This window comes from Vulpes vulpes, chromosome 13, assembly GCF_048418805.1.
Source record: "Vulpes vulpes isolate BD-2025 chromosome 13, VulVul3, whole genome shotgun sequence".
Taxonomy (NCBI): domain Eukaryota; kingdom Metazoa; phylum Chordata; class Mammalia; order Carnivora; family Canidae; genus Vulpes; species Vulpes vulpes.
This window is the reverse complement of record NC_132792.1, coordinates 14,092,751-14,119,729: the sequence shown is the minus strand read 5'-3', so window position 1 is coordinate 14,119,729 and position 26,979 is coordinate 14,092,751. Positions and strand designations below refer to the sequence as shown.

Sequence of the window (26,979 nt, the reverse complement as noted above, 5' to 3'; positions counted from 1 at the left end):
GGCTCTGGTCGGGGGCCGTGGGAGCAGGCGGCTTTTCAGCACAGCCTAGTAAGTCCGGACGACCCTGCCCCCTTGACCTGCTCTTACAGCAGCCCGCGGCGATTTCGTCGATTCCGCGGGTCTGAGTTGTTACCCTGCGACGGTGCTTGCTGGACCCCGGCCTCCCCCTCCTCCTGCTTTTGGTGACACGTTCTGGGGAGCACCTCGGATCGCCAAAACCCTACAAAGCAAAGGGAGGATCTCGGCTTTGACCCCGGGGCACCGGCGGAGGCTCTGAGCCATGTGGACCTTCTTGGGCATTGCCACGTTCACGTACTTTTACAAGAAATGCGGAGACTTCGTGTCTTTCGCCAACAAGGAGCTGCTGCTGTGCGTGCTGGTGTTCCTGTCCCTGGGCCTGGTGCTCTCCTACCGCTGCCGCTACCGGAGCGGGGCCCTCCTGGGGCGCCGGCGGAGCGGCTCCCAGTTCGCGCTCTTCTCGGACATTCTGTCGGCCTTGCCTTTCATTGGCTTCTTCTGGGCCAAGTCACCCCCGGGATCAGAGAATAAAGAGCAGCCTGCGTCTAGGAGGGTAGGTGGGATTTTAAGAGGGCAAACGAGCTGAGCGTGTTCTTTTAAAATTAGGATTGGGGACCCCCACCCCCACCCCCCACCCCTATTCCCACCCCCATAAAAAGAAGAAAAAAAAATTAGGATTGGGGATCGATCGCTCAGATGTGAATTTTCCTCTTCTCTACAGGCCAAAAGGCGACAATTTAGATACTCTGCTAGGAATTCCCATTTAATTGTGATGTTTTTTGGTTTGTTTGTTTCTGTTTCTGTAAGCTCTTGACTCTTCTGGGCTACGTCCTTGCCACCGGTAGGAGTGAAGGAAAAGCTTCATTTCAGTTAGTGTTTGGTTGAGCCAGTGCTAAGTGGAACTGATTTGGTTATGAATATAAGCTTGGTTATGAAAGGGGAAATGTTAGAATTTCATTTTGGAGGCAGACGGAACCACTTTCTGCCATTGGGGAAAAAAAAATGTTTTACTTAAATCCTTGGGTAAGGATCCTATGTGTACCTGGGGAGAAAGAAAGCGGCTGCAGGTTAAGCCCACTACTTCTAGATGACAGCTGGCTATGGCGAGTAACAGAGCAATTCGAAAGGCTACTGGAGTAAAAAGCAGTTCATTTTATTGAAGTGGTGGGCAAAAATCCCCTCCTCTCCCGATGCCAGTGGGGCATTGAGGAAATCTATGTAGCAATGCCCTTGAATCGTGTCGATAATTGAGTAAGGTCCACAGTTTGGTCATGTTCCTAATTCTGAGGCTAATCTTTAATCACATGTGAAATTATGCCTCCGCCTCCGGAAAGACAGCAGAGGAGGACAATAGTAGGTGAGAGGGAGAAGAGGTCTGGCTTCAAAGCCAGCATATTTAGGGCCTGTTCGCCTTTTCTCAAGAGCACCAGAAGATTTTAAGCAGGGGAGTAACATTACCTGATTTTAACTTTTTATTTATTTATTTATTTACTTTTAATTTTTTACTTTTTTTTTAAAAAAGATTTTTATTTTTATTTATTTTATTCATAGAGACACACACAGAGAGAGAAACAGAGACACAGGCAGAGGGATAAGCGGGCTCCATGCAGGGAGCCCGATGTGGGACTCAATTCTGGGTCTCCAGGATTATACCCCAGGCTGAAGGCGGCGCTAAACTGCTGCGCCACTGTGGCTGCCCTAATTTTTACTTTTTAAAATTATTTATTTGAGAGAGAGAGAGAGAGAGAAAACACAAGCGGGGGGAAGGGTAGAGGCAGAGGGAGAGGGAGAAGCAGGCCCCCCACCTTGAGCAGGAAGCCTGATGTGGGGCTTGATCCCAGGACCCTGGGATCATGACCTGAACTGAAGGCAGACGTTTAATCAACCCAGGCCCCCTGATTTTAACTATTTTATATTATTTTTAAAAGAATTAAGTAATTAATTTATGAGAGACCGAGAGAGAGGTAGAGACATAGGCAGAAGGAGCGGCTGGCTTCCCACAGGGAGCATGATCAGAACTCTGTCCCAAGACCCCAGGATCATGACCTGAGCCAAAGGCAGGCGTTCAACCGCTGAGCCACCCAGTCTCCCCTGATTTTAACTTTTTAAAAAGAGCATTTCCAATTGGTATGTGGAGAGTGGATTGCAGGGACACGAGAATGGGAGCAGGGCTCTCAGGTGAGAGACTACAATAGGAGGCCAAGTGAGGGGTGGTAGTGATTTGGAGTTTGGGTGAGTGGCCTAAGAAAGTAGTTTACTCCTGGAAGGTTCTAGACCTGCATTATTTTACTGTATCCACAGTACAGATTAGCAAGGCCTATAGAAGGGAGGACTTGATCGAGAAGTTTTGCTCCACCAACTTCTGGCTGTAAGACCTTTGGCAAGACTTTCGTTTCTATAAGAATCAGTTACCTCTTCTATTAGATGAGGATGGCACCAGTCTTGCTGTTAGTTGAGGAATTAATTTAATGTGGTCTGTAACTGACAGATAAATAGTAGCTATTATTTGTCTAAAGGTAATGTAGACCTTTAAAGCAATCTTTTGACTAGTGCTTTGAGCAATAATGCTGAGTATGGCTTGGAGCAGTGGCAAAGTAGGGAGAGGGAATCTTTAATCTCAGTTTGGAATCTTTAGTGTTGTCTCAAGTACCTAGGACACCAAACACTAGTATAGGTGGCTGGAATGTGATTACATCATGTGATGTTGAGACATTTTTGGGAAGGGAAAATTCGATTGCCAGCAATCAATGGTTGGTTCCATTTTGTAAATGCCTCAGACTTTCTGCTTACTCCTAAATACCAGGGAGGTGATAGACTGCATTGAGCACTGAGTTCCTATTAGTGCCTCTCCTGACCATTCTCTGGATGACTCAACTAACTCAGGTACCCCTTTCAGGATTGTGTGTGTGTAACAGAGAAAACTTAGGAAGAAGAACTAATAATAAGTGGCTAAGATGACAAAAAGGGCTTATCTTGCTCCCAGAACAGTATTTTAAGTATAGTCAGTTACTCTGGCCATCAAGAAATACTTACGGGAAGTCTTCTCTTGGTAAAGGACAAAAAGATCATTTCTCTAAGAGAAATTATAAAAAATGGAATGGACAAGCCCCCAGTCCCCATAGAGTAAAGGAAGACCAAAGTCCATATAGAGTTAAAGAAAGATTAGAATCACAGAGAATCAAAGTTCTAAAAGATTTTAGGTTTTATTTCCTTCCTTTTTGCCTGAGGTCTTTTATTAAAGTCCCTTCAAGATGGCATTTGGGCCTATCTTAATCATTGTAGCGGTATGTGTGTGGAGAGACCCCAAGGAAGATTGTTCCTTGAAATTCTGTATCTGAAATGTCTTTATATTTGTCAGTCCACATACCAAGAACAAATACTTATTTCAAACCTGAATTACTCATGTTAAAAAACCCAACAAGCAATGTTATTCTCAGTGGACATAGATCTCTCAAAACAGGACTTTTTCATCTTCTTATGAATAAAGTTAAAGTTTTCATTGTCAGCCCAACTCGTGATAGGTTTGATGTTTATTCCTAAATGAACCAACTGTCTGAGTAGGCTTTCTTAGAGTGTCAAAATGGCGCAAATTAAATATGTTCTTATATGGGTTGTTTTGTTGTTTTTTTTTTTTTAAGATTTTATTTATTTATTTATTAGAATACACAGAGAGGAGAGAGAGAGAGAGAGAGGCAGAGACACAGGCAGAGGGAGAAGCAGGCTCCATGCAGGGAGCCTGATGTGGGACTTGATTCTGGGTCTCCAGGATTACGCCCTGGGCTGAAGGCAGCGCTAAAGCGCTGAGCCACCCGGGCTGCCCATGTTCTTATATGTTAAAGACTTAAATGTGAACAGGTCCAATCCTAAGGGACAGAATGAGTTATTTTGTCCTTTCAGAATTTTCTTGAGTTAAATAATTCTCAATTAATAGATTAATAGTATTTGACAGTCTTTTTGTTACATAAAAGTGATTTTAGGGTAAGATAGGTTTTTCAGATGAAAATCCAGAAGGAGAAAATAAAAATAAATATGGAAACATGTAAAAGGTGCTGAATAGTTTGCAACATGAAGTTGAAATAGAAGCTGTGTGTGATCTGCATCTGGTAGGTGTCTGGTATGTATTTGAAGACTTGAGTAATTAATGATAGAATTTTCCCTGTAATAAGTCTTTGGAGCCCCTTGTAAACATTATTTATATTTAGCCTGGTATGGTCTGTCTAACAGCATTTTCTAAATATATGTGGAAAATATATTTAATTTTATTGGGATATTATACATTGTAAATTTATTTTTAATTATACATTTTAAATGTTATTTAACTGAATATTTTGATATGCTTGGTTTTTATATATGATCTGGATTTAAAAACAGCAGTGCATTTGGTTTGATAGTGTTTGGGATGTAGCTTTTGCCTAAGATAGGTAAGTCCAGAGTGTCTATATAGTAGTACCATGATTTAAGGATAGCAAATGTGGATATATAATTAACATTTTTTTTTTAAACAGCACAAAAAAGGAACCAATATTTCAGAAACCACCTTAATAGGAGCAGCTGCCTCTTCAATACCTTCTCAAAATGACCCAGAAGTTATCATTGTGGGATCTGGTGTACTTGGCTCTGCTTTGGCAGCCGTGCTTTCCAGAGATGGAAGAAAAGTGACAGTGATTGAGAGAGATTTAAAAGAGCCCGACCGGATAGTTGGAGAATTTCTGCAGCCAGGTGGTTACCATGTCCTTGAAGACCTGGGTCTTGAAGGTAGGTTCATACTAATTTTGAGGAGTTATGTAGTATAAGTAAGCACTCTTCACTTTAGACTATCCTATAACTGGTAACAAGAGAATTCCAATTTATTTACATTTCTAAAAGTTACTGTTTACCAACAAATCTGCATGGAAATGAGAGCAAAGGAGAAAATAAGCATTTAGTGTATGAGGAGATACAATGTAGTGGCTACAAAATAGAAATGGTCAAAATTAAGATTGGAAAACTAGAATGAGGTCATGAAATTTAGTGAAAGGTGAAGTACATATTATTGATGAAGTACATATTATGTCTCTCGTATAGAATCTTTTATTTAAGTATCATCTGTTAAACCAATGATTTTTAAGCACAGACTATTCATTTAGGGAATACTTACTCACTGTCTACTTTGTGTGAGTTGCTGGACTTGGTACCGAGGATATACTGGTGAACAAGACTGATTCATTGGTCGCTCTTAAGGACCAGAGTGCAAAATATGCCTGGGTTCTGAACTCAGGAAGAGCTTGCTTGGCTCATGTGGTAGGGAGGATGGTATAGGAAGTATGAGCCTTGATTCTGGAACTAGATTACCTGAGTTTGGATACCCACCCAGGCACTTAAAGAGCTGTATAACCTTGGCTAGGTTATTCATCCTACTGTCTACCAGTTTCTTCATCTGTAAAATGGGCATTTCACGTGAGTCCTGGCCTCATAGATTATTATGAGGATGAAACGAATTCATATACAGAAAGCATTCAGAACAGCGTCTGGTATATAGTGGGCACTATGTAAATGTCTGCTGTTTTATATAAGGAGCTGAAAAGGAGAGCAGTCTAGCTAGTAAGTGTTAGGTGATGAGGAAAGGAGAATGGCTTGAGGTTAAAGTTGGAGAGATAGGCGGTAGCACATCATGGAGGGCTTTGCAGTCAGTGGAGCAGGAGTGTGACATGACCTGGCTTATGCCTGTATAAAATGGCTTCAGACCTTTGACATCTACTCAAAATAACAGACACATTTTACGTCCTGACCCAGCACACACAGACATATATAAATTTGACAGAAATTCATTTCATTTTACTTTTTAAATACTTGTCACGATTCTACCCAAGTACATGATTCACAAGTTGAAATTCATTTCATAATTTACCATTGACTCACACCCTGTAGTTTTAAAAGTCATGTGGACCTAGGGTGGTGGATAGACTCTTGAGATTGTGGCAGTGGGGTAGCAGGAATCAATGCAGAGTCCATTACGAACTCATTGCTAAGTCCAAGTGATAGATGATGGTGGTTTGGGCTGGTGTGGTGGCAGAGGATATAAAGAGAAGTGGACAGATTGATGTTCAAATTAAGAGACAGAAATGGCGTGACTTACTAAGGGATTGGTGGGAGATACGAGGGAGAAGGCAGTATTTTTTTTTCTTTTTTTGGGATGGGAGAAGGCAGTATTAAAAATCATTCCGAGGTTTTGTTTGAACAGCTGGTAGATGGTCGTATCATTTGGTGATAAGAAGATCCAGAGAGGAATGGGCATTGTGGATAGTTTGTGGGACATGTTGAGATATCCAAGTGGAGAAGTTAAGTTGCATATATGAATCTTGATTGCAGAGGAGTGGTTTGGACTGGCTGGAATTAGACATTTCAGAGGTGGCAGCCTATTTGTTGAAGTTAAAAGCCACAACAATGATGGAGAGAACACATAGGGAGAAAAGAGAAGACAGAGTAAACCAAGTCCTGGGAAACTGATATTTAAAGATCAAGCAGGTGCCATTTAATCCAAGAGAGAATGTTTCTAGTAGGAGGGAATGAGTATATATCAAGAAAGGGAAGGACAGCAATGCTGTGGTTTGCTAATGAAGCTCAGGTTAGATGAACATAGAAGAATGATTTGGCAATTTGGAGGTTGCTTGTGACAGTGACAAGATGTTTTAGCAGAGTTATGGGGATAAAACCCAGAGGGAAATGACTGGAGTTAAAAACATTTGAGATCAGAAAAACACTCTTGAGTGTTTAGAAAATAGGGCGGTAATGAGACGTAGGTGTGAGGATAAAGAAGGTGTATTTTGGGAGCGCCTGGGTGGCTCAGTTGGTTAATTGATTGGTGTGACTCTTGATTTTGGCTCAGGTCATGATCTCAGGGTTGTGCAGACACAAATTCTTTGAGGATTGGGGAGGAGGATAGTGTTGACTGTAGTAGTATGAGTGAAGGGGAGAAGAGGTAAAGAATGGTCAGATCACGAGGGTGCTGAATCCATGGGATTTTATAGCCCGCTATATGGTTTTGGCTTATGTTCAAAGGGAAGCCATTGGAGAATATTAAGAAGAGGAGTTATTCCATTTCACATTTTAGAAGTGTGATTAAAAATATTATTTAGAAATAATTATGTTACTCTATAGAAAAAAGAGTAGGTCATAAAGTGGTAAAGACAAGCAGGGGGACATGTCAAGAGGCTATTGCAGAATCAGAGTTGATGGCTTAGAACACGATCATAGGAGTAGAGAGGTGGGAAGCGGTTATGTTCTGGAAACACCTTCCGAAGGAAGAGTCATTTGGACTTGCTGATGAATCAGGTGTTAGGTATGAGAGAAAGAGGAGTCATGGTATTTACACAAGACTAGACATTACCAGGCCACGTCCAGACCTGATCCCTGTGTACTCTGATGTGTAGAGATGAGTGTGGTGAGTGGGAGTCAGAAAGCTGGGACCAAGGAAGAGCAGTCAGTGAGGAGGAAAAGCAAAAGCACACAGGGCTGAGGACCGAAGTGGAGAGAGTATTTTATGAAGAAAGGAAGTTCCATCTCTGTCCTTTTAGGTTTCTTAACCACCACCTTACATGAGAGGTTCACTTGAGACAGATGGGGCAATACCCCGGGACAAGATTTTGTTACTCTTAGAGTTGAACACAGGCAACCGGAAATGCTCTCCAACTAATGACCATACATAGAATCATTTAGAGATCTGATTTCAAGGGACATCACCAAGGTTGTGGTAACAAGCCTTAGTAGATTTTTATATGTAGTTTATGCAAGAGTAAGGAGAGCCTCTAAAGTTTTTTAGCCAGTCCACATACCATGAATACCCTTCATAGCAAAAATAAGAGTCCTTATTAACATTCATTTTTACTATTAATTTCCCCCGAAGTATGATGAGATGTGGATAATAGAAACACTTGGAATAGTTACTTTTTGGAGTATGGATTTTTAATATAATATAGACCACTCCTTCCTGAGTATGAGTTTTTATTTTTAAATTTTTAAAAATATTTTATTTATTTAGGGAGTATAGGAGCAAGGGGGAAGGGAGAGAGAGAATCCCAAGTAGACCACGCTAAGTGTGAAACCTGATGCGGGGCTTGATCTCAGGGCCCTGAGATCATACTTGAGCTGAAATCAAGAGTTGGGTGCTTAACTGACGGGGCTACCCAGGTGCCCCCTGAATATAAGTTTTTAATAATTGATTGCCCTATGGCTTAAGCTTAATATCTAGAATTCTTAAAATTAACACATTATAAATTAAATGCTATATTTTAGATTGAGTCATAATATCTAGTAGTTTGACTTTAAAGTTGCTTTCCATTTTTAGCAGAGGCAGTTTTTTGTTTTTTTGTTGTTGTTTTGTTTTTTCTTTAACTTGCCTCCTTACAGCGACTAATTCTGCATTTTTTTTAAATGTAGGAAGAGTGTTTTCCATGTCATTTTTTTTTTTTTTTAAGATTTTATTTATTCATGAGAGACAGAGAGAGAGAGAGGGAGAGAGGCAAAGACACAGGCAGAGGGAGAAGCAGGCTCCATGCAGGGAGCCTGACATGGGACTCGATCCTGGGAATCCAGGATCATGCCCTGGGCTAAAGGCAGGTGCTAAACCACTGAGCCACCCAGGGATCCCCTTTCCATGTCATTTTATCTGATATGTTGACCAGTCTGATGTCATAAGTGTGGAGCTTTATGATTAATAGATAGTGAAAGCTGTAAGTTATGTCACTGGCTTCAAAGTTACTAACATCTAGTATTCATGAAGCATGAATTTCATTGAAATGTAGGATACTGTCTTCTTGTCTGCTTAAGAAAGTAAAAGTATTCAGTCTGCTGTATTTGATTTTATCAATGAGGTTGAGATAGGGACAGATGTAAAGAAATCTTAAATTAGACCTTTTTTTTTTTTTTAAAAAAAGATTTTATTTATTTATTCATGAGAATACAAACACACGCACAGAGAGAGAGAGAGAAAGAGAGAGAGAGAGGCAGAGACACAGGCAGAGGGAGAAGCAGGGTCCATCCAGGGAAACTGATGTGAGACTCGATCCCGGGTCTCCAGGATCACGCCCTGGGCTGAAGGTGGTACTAAAACGCTGAGCCACCCAGGCTGCCCTTAGACCTTCTTTATATACTTATCTTAAGATAGTTAATTAACCCAAGGGAAAATTTTGCTGTGCCACTACTATATGTTTTATATTTTCTGATGTGTTCTAAAATTGGCCAGTTTAAACATCTCAAGTACTTCTGTAATATAGTTATGGGTTAAGAAAAACTCAGCAGCTGGACAAAGAATTATAGAAATACCAGATGGGCTTCAAATATCTAGGTTGGAAAAGATTGGCAATTTCCTGAGATCCAAATTAAATATACTGCCAATTGGCAGCTTTTAGGATATCTGTGTACTTTTCCCCGACTGAATTTTAACTGTAATAATTTAAGAACCATAATAAAAAACTAGTTTTGTTTCTGGGTCAGATGTATGACAGTATTCATCCAGGTTGTCCCTGGCTGGATTTTAAGTGCAATTAAAAAACATATCAGAAAACTAATTTATTTTGATCTTAGCCTAGATGTGTGACAGAACTGTTTATGAAGATTTTCTTTCATCTATTTCTTTCATTCTTCTAATGTACTTCATCTTGATATATTAACAACTATGATTTTAGGCCTATGTATAGTATCTTCTCAGTTGATACTTCATAATGTACTCTTTCTAACTTAGATTAATATTTAAGTTGTTTTCAGTTTTTTTTTTTTTAAGATTCTATTCTTTTATTCATGAGAGACACACACACACACACACACAGAGAGAGAGAGAGAGAGGGGCAGAGACATAGGCAGAGGGAGAAGCAGGGAGCCCGACGTGGGACTCAATCCCAGGTCTCCAGGATCACCCCCTGGGTAGCGCCAAACTGCTGAGCCACCTGGGCTGCTCTTTTCAGTTATTCTTAATTAGAGATAACACTATACTGAACTTACTCTTTCATATAACTTTAAAAATTATTAAAAATTACAAATTACATCTTTAGGATGAGCAGTAGATGAATTTACAAGACTAAGATTATTACATCAAAGGATGCGAACTTCTTGGTTTTTGATAATTATTGCTACAGTTACTTTCTTAAAATGTTTTTAGTTTATAGTATGACCAGTAAAATCTGCATTTATCAGTTTTATTATAGTATCACCGGCAATTTTGATAGATTCAGTATCTTACTATTTTAATTTATTTCATTGATTTTTTTAAATTAGGTTTTGAACATTTTTCCTGCTATGTTCAATATTTCCGTGTTGCTTTATATGAATCACCCATAAACTTTCACTTGTTATTACTAGGGTTTTAATACTTTTCCTATGGAATTTAATGAATAAATTTTATATATAAATATTAACCTTTTTGGAGTATTACAGATTTGCTAAGAAGGTGTCTTCTAGACACATTAAGAATTCTGAAATAGGGGCACCTGGGTGGCTCAGCGGTTTAGCGCTGCCTTCGGCCCAGAGCGTGGTCTCAGAGTCCTGGGATCAATTCCCGAATTGGGCTCCCTGCGTGGAGCCTGCTTCTCCCTCTTCCTATGTCTCTGCCTCTCTCTCTCTCTTTTTGTTTCTCATGAATAAATAAAATCTAAAAAAAAAAAAAAGATTTCAGAAATAGCATTATTAATGTGCAGTTGTCGAAATGGTTTCATTGCATTGTGAAGACAGAGACTCATTTTTGATAGCTGCATGTCCTCTGGTGCCTCATCCAACCCTGGGCATGTCAACAAAATTGACTTTTTTGAACTGAACTGTTTTGCAGATGCAGTGGAAGATATTGATGCCCAGGTGGTAGATGGCTACATAATCCATGATCAGGAAAGCAAATCAGAGGTTCAGATTCCTTACCCGGTGTCGGAAAACAGTCAGGTGCGGAGCGGAAGAGCTTTCCATCATGGAAGATTCATCATGGGTCTCCGGAAAGCAGCTATGGCGGAGCCCAAGTAAGACTACTTGGATATATAATGTTAGACGCATTTAAACGTGGCCCTTGCACAAATACGGTCTTGTCAATTGTCATTGATATTTGGGTATGGGCTGGAGCGTAGGTGTACTAAACAGTAAGTTAGAAGAACGTTAGATCTTCAGTGCCTTTGTCAAGAATATCATATAGAGGATTTCTGTTTGAAGGACACAGAACTATTGAGATTTTTCCTTTGGCTAAATACATTGTGCAGTTTTGTTTTTATGTTGTGGGATTTTGGAGGATGCAGTTTTAACTGAGGTCTAAGTCCTTTGTCTGCCTGTTTTGGGAGTTGGGGTTTGTGCTTATGGTATTTCCTGTTAAAAGAACAGAGGACTTCTTTCCTCTTAATTATTAACTTCTATTTGCCCCTAGTATTTAGGCAGGGGAGACTGCCTCAATTAGTGGCAGTCTAATTGCCTCAATTGAGGAAGTTTAACACATGAGAGCCCTCATGTCATTGACAAAGGCTTAAGTGTTGAGAAAGCAAGTGAAGAAGTAAGTGGACTTACCTTTGGACTGAGCTTTCTACGTTCATGGTAGAAACATGGGAAAATACACAAAAATAGAAGATTGTAAAAATTACCCATGATTCTTCTGACTAGAAGTAACTACTCTGAATAATTTGGTGGATAAACTCCCCAAATCAGTATTTTCCCATTTGTGTATAAATTTGTGTGGTGCCTAAAGTTTTTCTGCATGTATTTTTTTAAATTAATTGAGGTAAAAATCTCATGTTACTTTAAAAAAATCATTACGTTAGTATATATATGTATTCAATTTCAAGAAGTTAGGAAATAAAAACCACACTTACTTCATTCCAGACCTATATGTACATATCTGTACACGTGTGTGTGGTTTATGTGGGTAAACTGGAGATAAGGAATAAGGAATTTATTATTCCCTTTTTAAATTGTTCAAGTGTGCTACTGCATGTTTTATTTCTGTTTATCTTTTAGTACAAAGTTCATTGAAGGCATCGTGCTACAATTATTGGAAGAAGATGATGCTGTGATGGGAGTTCAGTACAAGGATAAAGAAACCGGGGACGTCAAGGTGAGAAATAGCAAATGTTAGCTCTTCCTAAGAGATGTTTTTCCTCTTTTTCTCCTACTCCTTTGAAAAGTAGGCCCACCAATTTATTCATCTGATAGCCTGAGTTCTCTCTAAGTGAGCCATCTGCAGCAGAGTGGATTTCAGATGGCAACACGTTGCAGACATGCACCACTAGATCAGCAGTATTTTTTTTTTTTTAAAGATTTTTTTTTTTAATTTTTATTTATTTATGATAGTCACAGAGAGAGAGAGAGAGGCAGAGACACAGGCAGAGGGAGAAGCAGGCTCCATGCACCGGGAGCCCGACGTGGGACTCGATCCCAGGTCTCCAGGATCGCGCCCTGGGCCAAAGGCAGGCGCTAAACCGCTGCGCCACCCAGGGATCCCCAGCAGTATTTTTTAAAAATATTTTACTTATTTATTCATGAGAGACACACAGAGAGGGAGGCAGAGATATAGGCAGAGGGAGAAGCAGGCTCCCTGTGGGGAGCCTGATGCTGAACTCAATCCCAGGACTCTGGGATCATGACCTGAGCCAAAGGCAGATGCTCAACCACTGAGCCACCAAGGTGCCCCTAGATCAGCAGTGTTAAAGATTGAAAGGAGAAATATACACTTGCAGAGAAGCAGAGGGGACCTGGAAGGGGAAAAAAGGAAGGGTTCAACATGAATGAAATGATTAGGATAAAATAAATAATTGTTTTAATCTGAAAGGAGGAAGTAAGAATCCCCGCAGAAATAGAGTAAAATAGTTGCTAGTACATGCTCACTTTGGTTTAGTAAGAGTAGAGAAAGTAAAAGGCTAATCTGTTGGTTCTCCTGGGCTGATCCCTACGGTCACCACCTAGAAACTCTGATGGGGGTGACTGCAAGGTAATATGGACGCGTATATCCATTCATACAAAATTTCTTTTAAACCCTAGCCACTGAGTGAAAACACCATATAAAGTTAGAAGATTCTAGGATAAACAGTGGAGTCGTCCTTGGACTTTGTGATGAGATTCAGTGTTCTGTGGTCCACACTTGCTTTGTAGTTGTTCATCATTAATCCCAGATGGTTGGATGATAGTGCTTCCAAAGCAGACAGTCCATCTCTAGGGAATGGTCTTTCATTAACCTGAGGCCAGTAGCAGCTTCTTCTTTAGCGTTATCTTCTGTAATGTCCAGTAAAATATGTAAATATTTTCCAAGAATGCACTGTTTATTTATTTATTTATTTTATTTTTAAAGATTTTATTTATTTATTCATGAGAGAGAGAGAGAGAGATAGAGACACAGGCAGAGGGAGAAGCAGGCTCCATGGAGGAAGCCTGATGCGAGACTCGATCCCAGGACTCCAGGATCACGCCCTGGGCCGAAGGCAGGTGATAAACCACTGAGCCACCCAGGGATCCCCAAGAATGCACATTTTAAAAGAATGGTCCTTTTACTGTTTATTTCTGGCTGTTTAGCTGAGTGTTGTTTATCTTTGTTGTAGGAACTCCATGCTCCATTGACTGTTGTTGCAGACGGACTTTTTTCCAAGTTCAGGAAAAACCTGATCTCCAATAAAGTTTCTGTTTCGTCTCATTTTGTTGGCTTTCTCATGAAGGTACTAGAGGAATGTAATGGTAGAAAAATGACAGCAACATGAAATTTGAAAATTACTAAAATATTTTGTTTTATTTCATTTTTTTCTAGAATGCACCACAGTTTAAAGCAAATCATGCTGAACTTATTTTGACTAATCCGAGTCCAGTTCTCATCTATCAGATTTCATCTAATGAAACTCGAGTACTTGTTGACATCCGAGGAGAAATGCCCAGGAACTTAAGAGAATACATGGCTGAAAAAATTTACCCACAATTACCTGGTAAGAAATAGGATTTCATGCACACTGTAATCTGCAGTCTGAAAGCAAACATCACAAAAGGCTGTCCATCTCCAGTTCTCACAAAAGCTGGGTCTAAACTAGGTCAGAGAGAAGAAAGGCAGGTAAAAAGTGCACCCCATCGGTCAGGTGTTCTGGAGCTGAGCTGTTTAACTACCACATACAGAAATCTCCAAATTAAAAGAAAATAGTTTCTTTCTTTTTTTAGTTTTTAAATTGTGACTCAGAACAAAACTCAATTATATTTACAGGAATATGGAAATATTCGGTACTCAACAAGGTAGAATTCACAATGTTTTGCAACGAATCTAAAAAAGTTACTAGACCAATCTGGAATGGCATTGATGCCAGAATTAGTAGAGAAGGACATTAAAACAGATACTGTAATTGTATTCCATATTTCTAAAAAATTAGGGACGGAGAAGATATTAAAAATACCATATCACACCACTTTTTAAAAAAGATTCAAATTGAGCTTTTAGAACAGTGCTTAAGTTGAGAAATGTATCAGTGGGATCAATGACAGATTAGACGTTGAATAAGAAGAGATCCATGGGTTTAAAGGCATACCAATAGAAATGATGCAAAATGAAGCAAAGTAAAGAGTTTTGTTTTGTTAAGAAAATAGTTTCAATAGAATTTTTTATATTAATTTAAATCATTGTTTTCAGAATAATTATTAGTGTTGGGAAAGATGGCACTTTTTTAAGGTAGTCTGGATAGTGGAAGGTCTGTGAATCCTTGAACTGTGTCTCCTACTTCATTACTTTTGCGCTTCCTTTTTGGAGAAACTGTAGCTACCATTGATTGAATATCTACTGTAAGGAACCTTCCAAACATAATTTCATTTATCTACACAGTCACCCTCTGAGGTAGGGTTTATCATTATCCCAGTTTTATTGATGAGCAAACTAGGAGTCAGGAAGACCCTCTAAGGATAAACTCTTAGCCAGTGGTGGAGTCAAGGTCGAGGCCAGGCATGTCGGGCACCGTGAGCGATCTTCAAGATTAGTTTTAGTTTGGAACTGAATACAGAAAGTCTTAGTGAGCGAAGAGCCTAATGTGGGGCTCCATCTTATGACCCTGAAATCACAACCTGAGCCAAAACCAAGAGTTGGATGCTTAACTGATTGAGCCACCCAGATGCCCCAAACTTAGATTTTTAATAATGACGTTTTCAACATTCAAATCATTTGCACTTAAGCCATTTTTAAAGCTTTCAGTGGAAAAATGACTTATTCACATTTAAGAAAAAAGATAATATGATATTTTTAGCATTTTTTTCTTTTGTTGTAGATTGCTTTTCCTAATCTAGAGGTTTAGAACAGACTGCTCTGAGATCAAGGTGGGAAACCATTTATAGGTTTATATTAATCTTTTTAGGTTATTGAAATTCTCCTTGTAGGAATGGAATAATTTCAGCTTAGGCATTCTGTTCCTGTATTCCCAGATTACATTGGGAACTGTATAAAAAGACATTTCTTTTTCTTTCTTTCTTTCTTTTTTTTTTTTTTTAAGATTTATTTATTCATGAGAGACACAGAGATAGAGGCAGAGAAGGATGCTCCTCACAGGGAGCCCAATATGGGACTCGATCCCAGATCCCGGGATCAGGCCCTGAGCCAAAGGCAGACGCTCAACCGCTTAGCCACCCAGGGGTCCCACATTTTGTTTTCTATACGACTTAGAAGCAAAGAACTTTAAAACTAGGGAGTATCTCAGAGATGAACTCTTCCCAGCATTTCATATTATAGATGAAGAAACTGAATCTCAGAAAGGTAGAGCTCTCTACAACTTACATTTTTTCTGCCATACGTATCCACCTGCTGTTTGTGGACTGCTAGTATATTTCATCTATTATTCCCAGAATATGGTGTTGAAGGTAAATTGTTAAATATGATCTCATCTCCTCTGGATTTGCTTCACTCTTCTTAGCTTTTTTGTTCATCCAGCTGTCTGTGTATCTATTTACATTAAATTTTTCTTAGATTCCTTAGCATGAATAACTAGGTTCTTAATGAACAATTGTAGTAATAAAATAATTCTTGATTTATCACAAGGCATATGTAATATATATAGGACATATATTATTATATGTAACATATAATAGAAGGTATTTTATACTTGATAATAACATGTGACAATTAGAAATTGAAAGTTTATAAACCATTTATTTGGTGGGGTGGGATTTATTGCAGATCACCTCAAAGAACCGTTCCTGGAAGCCATTCAGAATTCTCGTTTGAGATCTATGCCAGCAAGCTTTCTTCCTTCTTCACCAGTGAACAAACGAGGTATTATTTTATTGGGGTGATTTTGTAAAGGTTGTCCTACGTATTCAACTTTAATATTCCAAATGTAACATGTGATAGAATGTATGCTACTGGGAATCATGTGTGGGACAGAGAATTGGTTACTGTGTATGAACACATTACTAACACCAAAATTAGTTTTATGATGTCTTTGTTATTTAATATTGACTGTGTATGTCATTAGACTTGTTATTGGGGCTACAACAGTTAAGTGTAGTCCTAAATATATGGAATGCAATTTTCCTTTTTTTTTTTTTCTCAAAAGATTTTATTTATTTGAGAGAGAACACAAGCGGGGAGGAGGGGCAAAGGGAGAGGGAGAAGTAGACTCCCCGCTGAGCAGGGAGCCCGATACTGGGCTGCATCCCAGGACCCTGAGATCATGACCTGAGCAAAAGGTGGATGCTTAAGTGGCTGAGCCACCCAGGTGCCCCTAGAGAAGGCAATTTTCTAGTTGAGGGGTATAAACTGGTAATTTCAGAACAGTGTTGATAAATGCTGTAGTAAAAGCCCACTCATGGTACCACGAGATTCACTGTGAAGGACAGTATACACGGCAGGGAGGGGAGCTTGTGAACTATGGGGGTGACTGGGGAAGACATGTCTCAGGAAATAAAACTGGACTTGGGACATGAGGGATTAGTGGGAGTTCATTAGGTGGAGTGAAATGAGGGACTTCTAGGTAGAAAGAATAATATCTGCAAAGGCCAGGACGGCTGAGAGATGGCGGCGTTTTCAGAGAAGTCCAGTAGTTTCCTAAGGCTGGAACACAGGATAGGTGTCAGAGGGGCAGTAGAAAGGTAACGTATTTATTTAAGCTTAGTTTTAATCTTGTAAGCAGTGGAAAGTCATTGAAAAGTTTTTTTTTTTTTAATATGATGGCTTTATTGAGGTGTAATTCACAAATCATATAGCTCACCCATTAAAGTTTATGGGTCATTAGTTTTTATTTTTATTTATTTATTTATTAAAAGATTTTATTTATTTATTCATGAGAGACACAGAAAGAGAGGCAGAGGGAGAGGGAGAAGCAGGCTCCATGCAGGGTGCCCGATGTGGGACTTGATCCTGGGTCTCCCAAGATCACACCCTGAGCTGAAGGCAGATGGCTCAACCTCTGTGCCACCCAGGGATCCCATAGTTTTTAGTATATTCATAGATACATGCAACCATCACCACAGTCAATTTTAGAACCTTTATATCACCCCAAAAAGAAACCCTGTACCCGTCAGCAATCACCGCTCATTTTCTCCCAACTCCTAGCCCCAGGCATCCACTAATTTGCTTTTTGTATGTATAGATTTGCCTATCCTGGACATTTCCTATGAATGCAATCGGGATTCTTTGTAATTGGCTTCTTTGAGGTTCATCCATGTTGTAGAATGTCCTTCATTTGTTTTTGTGACCAAATAGTATTCCATGTGTGGAAATACTACATTTTAACTATCCTAATTCATCAATTAATAGATATTTGGTTTGTTTCCACTTTTTGTTATTATGAACAATGCTGCTGTGAACATCTGTGTATGAGTTTTTGTGTGGACTTAATATTCACTTTTTTGGGGGTATAACTGCTTAACTCTTTGAAGAACTGTCAAACCAACTTCCAAAGGGGCTGCCCCATTTTACCTTCTCATTAACAGTGTATGAGGGTTCTAATTTCTCCACATCCTCACCAACTTTATTTATTTATACCAACATTTGTTATTATGTGTCTTTTTGCCCATACCCATTCTAGTAGGTGTAAAGTGACATTTCATTGTGATTTTGATTTGTATTTCTCTGATGGATAATAATGCTGAAAATCTATTCATGTGCATATTGGACATTTGTATTTCTTCTTTGGAGAAATGTCTATTCAGATTGTACATTTTTTAATTGGTCAAATTAAAAAAAACTTTCATTGTTGAGTTCTAAGAGTTCTTTATTCTAGATATAAACCCAGATAAATGATAAATCAGATAAATGATCTGCAAAAACTTCTCTCATTCCATGGGATTGTCTTTTCACTTTCTTGAAGATGTCTGCTGAAGTTTTTAATTTTCATGAAGTCCATTTTATCTGTTTGGGTTTTTTTTTGTCAGTTCTGCTTTTGATGTCAAAAGTCTTTGCCCAATCCAGTGTCACAAAAATTTACTCCTATATTTCCTTCTAAGAGCTTTATGGTTTTAGCTATTGCATTAAGGTATTTGATCCATTTTGAGTCATATTTTGTGTATGATGTGAAGAAGGGGTTCAGCTTCATTTGTATATGGATATCCAGTTGTCCCAGTACCATTTGTTGAAATGACAGTTCTTTCCCCATTGAAGTGTATTGGAATTCTTGTCAAATTAATTTTACTGTAAATGTAGTAAGAAAATATATTTTTTTCAACAACATTTTGTAGTTTCAGAGTATTTTACATCCCTTTTGTTAAACTTACTTCCAAGTATCTTATTCCTTTTCATGCTATTGTAAATAGACTTTTCTTAATTTCATTGTAAGAATCTTTATTGCTAATATATAGAAGTACAGTTGATTTTTGTATATTTATCTTGTATCGTGAAACCTTGCTGACCTCATTTATTAGTTTCTAATAGTTCATTGAAAAGTTTTAAATAAGATAGTGGCATGACTAGATTTTTATTTTAGAGATCTTACTCTGATATGTTGTGGAAGATGGTTTGGAGGACGGGTCAGGCTAAAGCTTATAGTAAGGGTATGAATTGTTCCATGAAATGGTGATAAAAGGTTCAAACTCAGGTTGTGGCAGTGGAAATGGAAGGAATGGAATCGTGTGCTCTATAGGATGTGGGATGCATGCAACTTGGTAACTCATTGGCTATTGTAGTAAGGGAGAGTGAGGCCTCTTGATGGGTTTCAGGTTTCAGGGTTAGGTAATTTTGCCAGCTATTTGCTAATATTGGAAATATAGGAAAAGGAATGTAAGTTTAGGGAAGTGTGTAGGAAGAGGTGAGGAGTTCACTTTTGGACATGTTGGGTATGAAGTGCCGGTAAGGCATTGCGTAGATATGTGTAAATACCACCGGAAATGTGGCTGTGGAACTCCAAAGAGAGGTCTGAATGGGAGCTGTCGGTATACTGTGGTTCTTGCACATAAGCAGATTGAATTTGCTATGGAAAAACATGTGTAATAAACTACTAATCATATAAATAAATGAACACAGAGAAGAATAAAGAAGCCAATGCCAAATTGATATAAACAACATGCCAACAATAATTGGTGGGATTACAAATGTTCTGTGGAGAAGGAGGAAAAAAAGCTATTTGTAGTTTGTGTTTTTTAAATGAAGATATTAGAGTAATACATAAAACATTTGAATTAATATTTAGAAGCTTCCTTTTTACAATATTTATTATATGTATTTTATAATTAGTTACAAATATAGTATATTGGGACATTGCAGAAAATTATCCATAATTTTGCCACCTTAACGTTATTATTATGGTTCTCTATTTCCCTTTCCGATTAAATTAAATAAATGCTTTGCTGAAATATAAGTGTTGGGTCATTAACCACGCTGACAGTGGCCTGGGAATCTTAGGCAGCAAATATTGCTGACCTCTTCATTTTTTCTCTTGTGGGAGACTTGCTTTTTATGCCCCCAATTTTTTTTTTTTTTCATGAAAGAGGCCTTATAAATATTTTGGCATTGTTTGATTTAAACTTAGATTCACATGTGACTTTCATGAGGGCAGGGACCCTGTTCTTGTTCTTACCGATCCCCAGTATCTGGGACATAGTCATTAATAAATATTAATTGAATTTTTGTCTCAACAGATTGTCGTCATGATTTGCTCCCTTGTATTTTCACATTATTTTCTAGTTCACATTCATAATATGTATAAATTTACAGAATCTTTTTGTCTTAAGGGATGCATCTGATGTCATAATCTAAATTCTCTCATTACAGGTGTTCTTCTTTTGGGAGATGCTTATAATATGAGGCATCCTCTTACCGGAGGAGGAATGACTGTTGTTTTTAAAGATCTAAAACTATGGAGAAAATTGCTAAAGAGTATCCCTGACCTTTATGATGATGCCGCTGTTTTCCAGGTAAGATATTAAATTATTCTTTGTCAAAAATGTCTCAATGGATCTCTTTCTGAATCTAAGAGGAATGGGGACTTCTGGGGGGAGATCTGTACTTAGGAACCTGGTTCTTAGGCAGTCTTGTTCAGGTGTAAAGAACCCGTGGACCTGTGCAACCCATGAATCTTACAGAATTTCTAAATTTGTTTGAGTATCATGTAACGTTGGGTTGCATGGACTGCTTTGCTTATAATGATAGTATATTTAGCTTCAGAGTCATGGAACTCATTGCTCTGGAGATGTTTTGTGTGTATATGTGAATGATAAATATAAGGCATAATTGTTTATAGATGGTGCTCAGGATAAAAACATCAGTTTGAGGGGATTATAAACATTAATTTATGCTTTCCCCCCAACCATGTAATAAGTGATCTTATTCCTTTTTAGGCCAAAAAATCATTCTATTGGGAGAGAAAAACATCTCATTCCTTTGTTGTGAATATCCTTGCTCAGGCTCTTTATGAATTATTTTCTGCCAAGGATGGTAAGTATAGATATATATATATATATTTTTTTTAGTATAGATATTTTTTAATGAAAACTACCAAACTGCAGATTTTAAGCCCAGGAAGGGAACTTAATTATAAACAAGTTAGTGATTAGACCAGAAATAGAAATGTTTCCAGAGTCTGCTAACTCCCAAGTGGTGGCCCTTTATAACTCCCTCCTTGAGCGAGACTTTTAGCCTCTAATCATCATATATCCACCACTTTGTGTGGAAGCATTAGAAAACCTTCCTAGCACTTCTTCAATGATGTATCTTTATTAATTCCTCTGGTGCAAATCAGCCCATGCATATCCACAAATGCACAAAGTTGTGATGGAGGATCTTTCTGGCCATGAATTAAAAATGTAATATAGTTGTTAATCTTTCTCTTCCTGAACACTAGTTTCAATTTCTGTTCAAAGTAGTATTTTATAAAATGAGTACGAGCTGCAGAACAGGTTTAGATTTTATCTCCTATTAAAATACACAAGTAGCAGAATGCATCTACCTTTTACTCATCTGAAATGTTCACATGCTTTTGTTTTTGTTTCCATATTGTAAAGTGGTGATGGTCAGTCTGTATATTAAGGAAAATATGACTTAGCAAAAGCAGTATTAGAAATGGAGGAAGAGGCCATCCTGCCACCTCCCAACCCCAGCAATGTAGAGATTAATGAGACTGGACGTTTAGGTTTTCGGGAATAAATCTAACTCCAGTCCTATTATTTCAGATATTTATAACAAAGCTACTTCTGTGAGCTGGCCAGGGTCCTAGTGGTTTATGCTTTGGTGGCTTCAGTACAAAAGATAATATAGTACAAATACCTTCTGTATGCATTATTCTTGCTAAAAGAAAAAAAACCCAACTTATTGTGATTTGCCAGTCAAACCTTTTTTGCTAATTGCCATGGGTTGGTGGGTAAATAAAAAGACAAGAACCAAGTTTTGAGTTTTTCTAAGTCCTTCTTTTTAAGCTTTTCTTAAACTCTTGATTTTCTTACGTTTCAAATTTCAATCTGCCAACGTACAACTTAAAGAATGTTATGAAAGACTAGAGGAAGTTTATTGGAGTAAGTTTACCTGTTACATCCTTTTTAAAATCTGTTCTAAAGAAAAATCTAGGTATACCTGAAAAGAACATTTATTCCAACTAAAAAAATTGTTAGGTGATAATACTATGTTGTGAGGGTTTAATGAGTCACTCTGAAAACCCATACAGATCTAAGGCATTGTTAATGTTCACAGCTCTTCTTTTTACTTGATAATTTACTGCTCAGAGATGTAGGCTGGATATCTTAGAGACTGGGAATTTGGTTTCTAGAATTGTGTTCTTATGACAAAAAGAATTCACAAAATGTTTGCATCACTTAATGAATTTACAACAGTCAAGAAAATAACTTTTAAACAATTTTTTAAACAACTTTCTTCCAAATTTTATTTTAGATTCCCTACATCAACTAAGAAAAGCCTGTTTTCTTTATTTCAAACTTGGTGGCGAATGTGTTGCTGGTCCTGTTGGGCTGCTTTCTGTGTAAGTTGCTTTAATGACACAGAGGAACCAGATCTGATTTTCTTTGGAATGCTCTGTTTATAATTTACTGCAAGTCTTTCCTCCCTTCTACGTTTTGTCACTTTTCTATCCATTAGAATCCTAATCAGAAGGTAGCTCAGAGAAATGAAAAGCACAACATTTAGCCCTGTGTTTTACTTCTGGGAGAACAGGTCCTGATTAAAATAGGAGCTGTTTTTTTGCTGGTGGGTTTAACCACATGATCTGATCGGTGGGGGCCATGGATTGTCAAGGAATTTGTATTTAAAATTTACTTCAAAAAAAAAAAATAAAATAAAATTTACTTCAATTAGGGTGCAGGGACTTGTGAAACTAACTCGTGGTTTTGACAGTGCAGACATTTGTAGAATTATTCTTGAAAAGTCTGCGCAGTAAATTTCTCTAAGTCAGGTCTGTTCATAATTACCTATAATCTGAATGTCAATTCTGTTACATTTTGAAAAACCTAAGACTCCCACAGATTAGGCCATCCAGGTCCTTCTGACCAAGATGTCAAGATTAGTGAAAGAATACAGCTCCACACGTGCAGTTTATGTTGACCAGGCTAAGAAGAGTTCTAAGGGCTTTTTTGTTGTCTAAGAACATTTACTTGTCCCTGCTATCAGAATCAGAGCGCAGGTAACACAAGCTTCCAGAGTCCTTCCTCTAGAATGTAGAATTACGTGTTTAGCTTTATAGATGGGACATAATTAGAACCTTTCTATGAGTACATTTTAATTGCTGAGTCTTACTAATACATGTTTTTTTTTTTTTTTTTTTTTTTTACAGCCTGTCTCCTAACCCTCTCATTTTAATTGGACACTTCTTTGCTGTGGCCCTCTATGCCACATATTTCTGCTTTAAATCGGAACCTTGGATTACAAAACCCCGAGCCATTTTCAGTAGTGGTGCTGTATTGTACAAAGCATGTTCTGTAATCTTTCCTCTGATTTACTCAGAAATTAAGTACCTGGTCAATTAAGCTTACAGGGGAACCATTTGCAAATGAATATTTGGAACTCGCCAAGTCCTAAGACACTTTTTGGAAGAGGATGTACATAGCATAGAACTATCCCACTTCTAAAGTGGAAACTCTCGGACCAAGATTGGGGTTAATTTGTTTTTGAAGTTTTTTGTATATAAACATGTAAATACATACTTTGCAATTTAAAATGAAGGGTAAAATAGACACTTAAATGATTGTTATCCTAGATTAGTGCTAACACTGAGGAATTGCAGTTTTTCTTTTGAATTTAGTAGCTGGGAGGAGTCATTGTGGGACATGCAAATAAAGTGAAGAATGAACTCTCATGTCTTTTTGTCTTTTGTGGACTTGATGAAAGTTTCATGATCCTGGGAAGGAAAACCAAAGCAGAGGGTGGAAAATGCGGAGGGAAGCCTGTTCTGTGAAATAATGTGTTGGGGAAGTTGCCTTAAAATCTCTGGACTTTATTTTCCTCATGTATCCACTGAGGCAACTTGATAAAATTCTCTTTTGGGTTCTTTGAATATACCCCATTCCTACAGGAATGCAATCAGGGCTTTGTAAGTTCTACTCTAGAATATGAATTAGCCAGGCTAGGCTTACTTCGAGAAACAGTGGATGAACAAATTTGCACTTGTAATATCTGGCCTAATGCTTAGAAATCAGAATTCACTGAGTTTTAGTACATTTGAAGAGGTTATGGACATCAGAAAGGTATCAAGGAATTTCAGTAAATCCCCAGGTACCACTAAAGGTGCTCCCCCTGAAAAAGCAATAAAACATACCCTGGAATGTTAAGTAATTTCTTCAGGTTATAATGATAAGGGCCGAAAGGACTCAAAAATTTCTCTTTTTCACCTTGTAAGGTCTCTCCATTGACGACTGGTCAGTAGCCAAATCACTCGTGGCATCAGTCACCTACATCATTTGCCTCCTTTTAGCAGCACATGGTAGACGCATTTGCTTGGTTCTGTGAAAGTCCCCTCTAGGGTATCCCATACTTTTCTAGTTAAAATCTCACTTTCTTAGATTTGGCCTTTTTAGCAGCTGCCTTTCTTTGGGGGCCACTTCCATAGCCAAAGATCTCACTTCATGCAGTTACTGATTACAAGTGGAGAATAGCAAGATAATTTTAAGATGTGGCTGGAGGATGGCCAGGGACCGACTGGCTAAGTTTTCATGCCACGCTGGCCTTCTCGTGGGCGATGCTTCTGAACTCATGTGTTGGGCAGCGATTCGCTTTTAAAATTCTGTGCTCGGCCTCGACTAGGCCAAGCTGCTGGGGTGGGGCTCAGGTTGCTGAGGGAGGGAGGAAAGGATGGAAGGAGCAGCTGAAGTCGGAATGAAGAAGGATGCTGGGAATGCCCCGGGGTCTCTGTGACCGGACGAGCACAGTGAGCCTCAGTCACCAAGAAACTTCCACGGTCCATGGTCCATGGACTGCGTGGTCTCTGTGTTTGCTACTGGTCCAGCTATCGCCACGCGCCTGCCAGCCTCTGGCAGGTGCACCCACGGGACCTATCCAATTCGCCTCTTACCTTCCAGAGAACTTTTCTTTTTTACAGGATGAATATACAACTTTGTAATCAAACGCAGGACAACTTTGGGTACTGGCAGTACTATTTTACTGAAAATCCAGAGTCGCACAAATAGTTCTTTAGAACACAAAACTAAATGGATTTATACGTAACAATTACATTCAGCATTTATAAGAGGCAGTACAAAAGTGTGTTCTGCTTCTACATGATACAAATTGCATATAATACCATGATTGAAACCATTACATTAACTAGGGCCGTGAGATGCATCTTACTGAGAGTATCCCATGTTTCTCACCATTGAGGGGGGGAACAATGCAGTTCTGTGAGCAGCTGAGTCTCTTCACTTCTAAATTCATTTCAGTAATGGGCAGATTTAAGGGCCATCCTTTGACCGAAGGAGCAGATGTCAAAAAAAAATTACAGGACTGTTCTGAATTCATCAAAAATGAAATTAGGCACATGTGCTTCGGCAACCTAAAGAAATAAAACAGGAGCGTTAAGTGATTCCTAGCAGGAGAATTCGGAACAAATTCAGAATTCTACAAACAAAAGTTAAATGAAAATATCCTTTGGAGCAAGGTGAGTGACAGGCAAGGGCTGGAGGCAGAGGCGGGTGGGCCACTCCATGAACTGCTGGCCTGTATTTCTGCTGTTCCTCGCCCGGGGTCAGATTTCCTGGCACTGGGGTCAGATTTCCCGGCACTGCCAAGCCGAGGGGCAGCAGGGGCTGCGATGCAGCGCTCTTCACCTCCACACCTGCCAAACGCCCGGGGCTCACAGGCACTTGGGGCTGCGGGGAACGTGTGTGCCCCTGGGAAGTGCCAACAGATCAGCTCAGCTCACTTCACAGTTGTGAAGTGTGATGACCAAAGAACAGCAAGTGACAGGCTAGAGAGCAAAGAGGAGGGTGGGCCTCCAAAGCATGCCATCCTCCTTGCCTGCTCTTGGGGAAGCCCTGAGGGGGTGGTGGAGAAGGGCGAATGGGAGAATGCAGGGCCACGGCACCTCCAACTGCTAGAAATGGGCAGTTTTTCAAAGTGACGTTTAATTTTTTTTTTCCGATTATGAAATACCACCTGCTATTTAGAGGAAATTTAGCAAATACAGAGGAATGTAAAAAAAGAAATCATCTCTCAATCCCTTATAGAAAACAAACTGACACTTGAATAAATAAAATTACTCTATAATGAGTCCCTCTAGTTTGCACATGCCCACACACAAAATCAGGATCACATAAAAAAAAAAACAAAACTAGGATCACATAACCTTGTATCCTTTACCTCTGCTAAGTCTTAAAAACATCCTTGCACATATATCTTGTTACCTTGCGCTCATATATCTAGCAGATATTCTAGGCGGTTGAACTGCTGGGAACAGGTGAGTTTATCCGAAGGTTTTTGTTGTTGTTTTTTAAAGATTTTATTTATTTATTCATGAGAGACACACAGAGGCAGAGACACAGGCAGAGGGAGAAGCAGGCTCCATGCAGGAGCCTGTTGTGGGACTCAACCCCGGGACTCCAGGATTATGCCCTGGGCCGAAGGCGGCACTAAACTGCTGAGCAACCCGGGCTGCCCTTTTTTTTTTTTTTTTTTTTAAATAAAGCCAAATTGCCCTCCCATAGGATAAACAATCCACACTACCATTGACAGTTCTCAGAAGTCCTATTTCTCCAAACCCTTCCAGGCAGTGTGAACTCAACATTTAACTTTTTACCAACTGGAGTGAAAAACTGGATTAGTGGAAACAGGAATTTTTCTGTTATTTGGATTTGTGACACTTGAATTAAGGCTGAACATTTTTACAAATGTTTATTTGCTATTTGTATTTCTTTTCCTGAAAGCTAACTGTTACTACCCCTTGCCCAGTTGTTTTTTCTATTGGATTGGTTCTTTTTCTTACTGATCTAAAAGAACATGCTATAAATCGAGAAAACCAGTCCTTTGTTAATAGTTTCCCCATTTTTTTTTTTAAATTAAGAGACATTTGACAGAACTGTTTAGTTACATTCAGCATTCTTAAGAGATCAAACCTCTAAATTTTCTTTATGATTTCCTCCTTTGGATGTTTA

The 26,979-nt window shown here is 38.8% G+C and overlaps 2 protein-coding genes across 2 annotated transcripts in view; one reads left to right on the top strand and one right to left on the bottom strand.

Moving 5' to 3' along the window:
• SQLE (squalene epoxidase) lies at positions 1 to 23,693 on the top strand. Its single transcript, XM_025993440.2, has 11 exons — positions 1 to 571; positions 4,524 to 4,773; positions 10,814 to 10,994; positions 11,974 to 12,070; positions 13,548 to 13,661; positions 13,751 to 13,922; positions 16,139 to 16,234; positions 20,168 to 20,310; positions 20,734 to 20,830; positions 22,277 to 22,364; positions 23,172 to 23,693. The coding sequence occupies exons 1-11, from the start codon at positions 281 to 283 to the stop codon at positions 23,362 to 23,364; spliced, it is 1,722 nt and encodes a 573-aa protein (XP_025849225.1). The 5' UTR covers positions 1 to 280; the 3' UTR covers positions 23,365 to 23,693.
• Positions 23,694 to 24,975: 1,282 nt separating this feature from the next.
• Positions 24,976 to 26,979, bottom strand: part of WASHC5 (WASH complex subunit 5) — a 60,185-nt gene continuing 58,181 nt past the window's right edge. The window contains exon 29 of the mRNA XM_025993441.2: positions 24,976 to 25,382. Coding sequence (XP_025849226.1) covers positions 25,326 to 25,382 — 57 coding nt within the window. The 3' untranslated portion in view covers positions 24,976 to 25,325. The remainder of the gene's footprint in view (positions 25,383 to 26,979) is intronic.

Bases quoted from the DNA above. Each gene is read 5' to 3' on its own strand.
- SQLE (XM_025993440.2), top strand. From the start codon at position 281: ATGTGGACCTTCTTGGGCATTGCCACGTTCACGTACTTTTACAAGAAA. The intron at 10,995-11,973 runs GTAAGACTACTT...TTTATCTTTTAG, and splicing joins GCAGCTATGGCGGAGCCCAA to TACAAAGTTCATTGAAGGCA. The intron at 16,235-20,167 runs GTATTATTTTAT...CTCTCATTACAG, and splicing joins TTCACCAGTGAACAAACGAG to GTGTTCTTCTTTTGGGAGAT.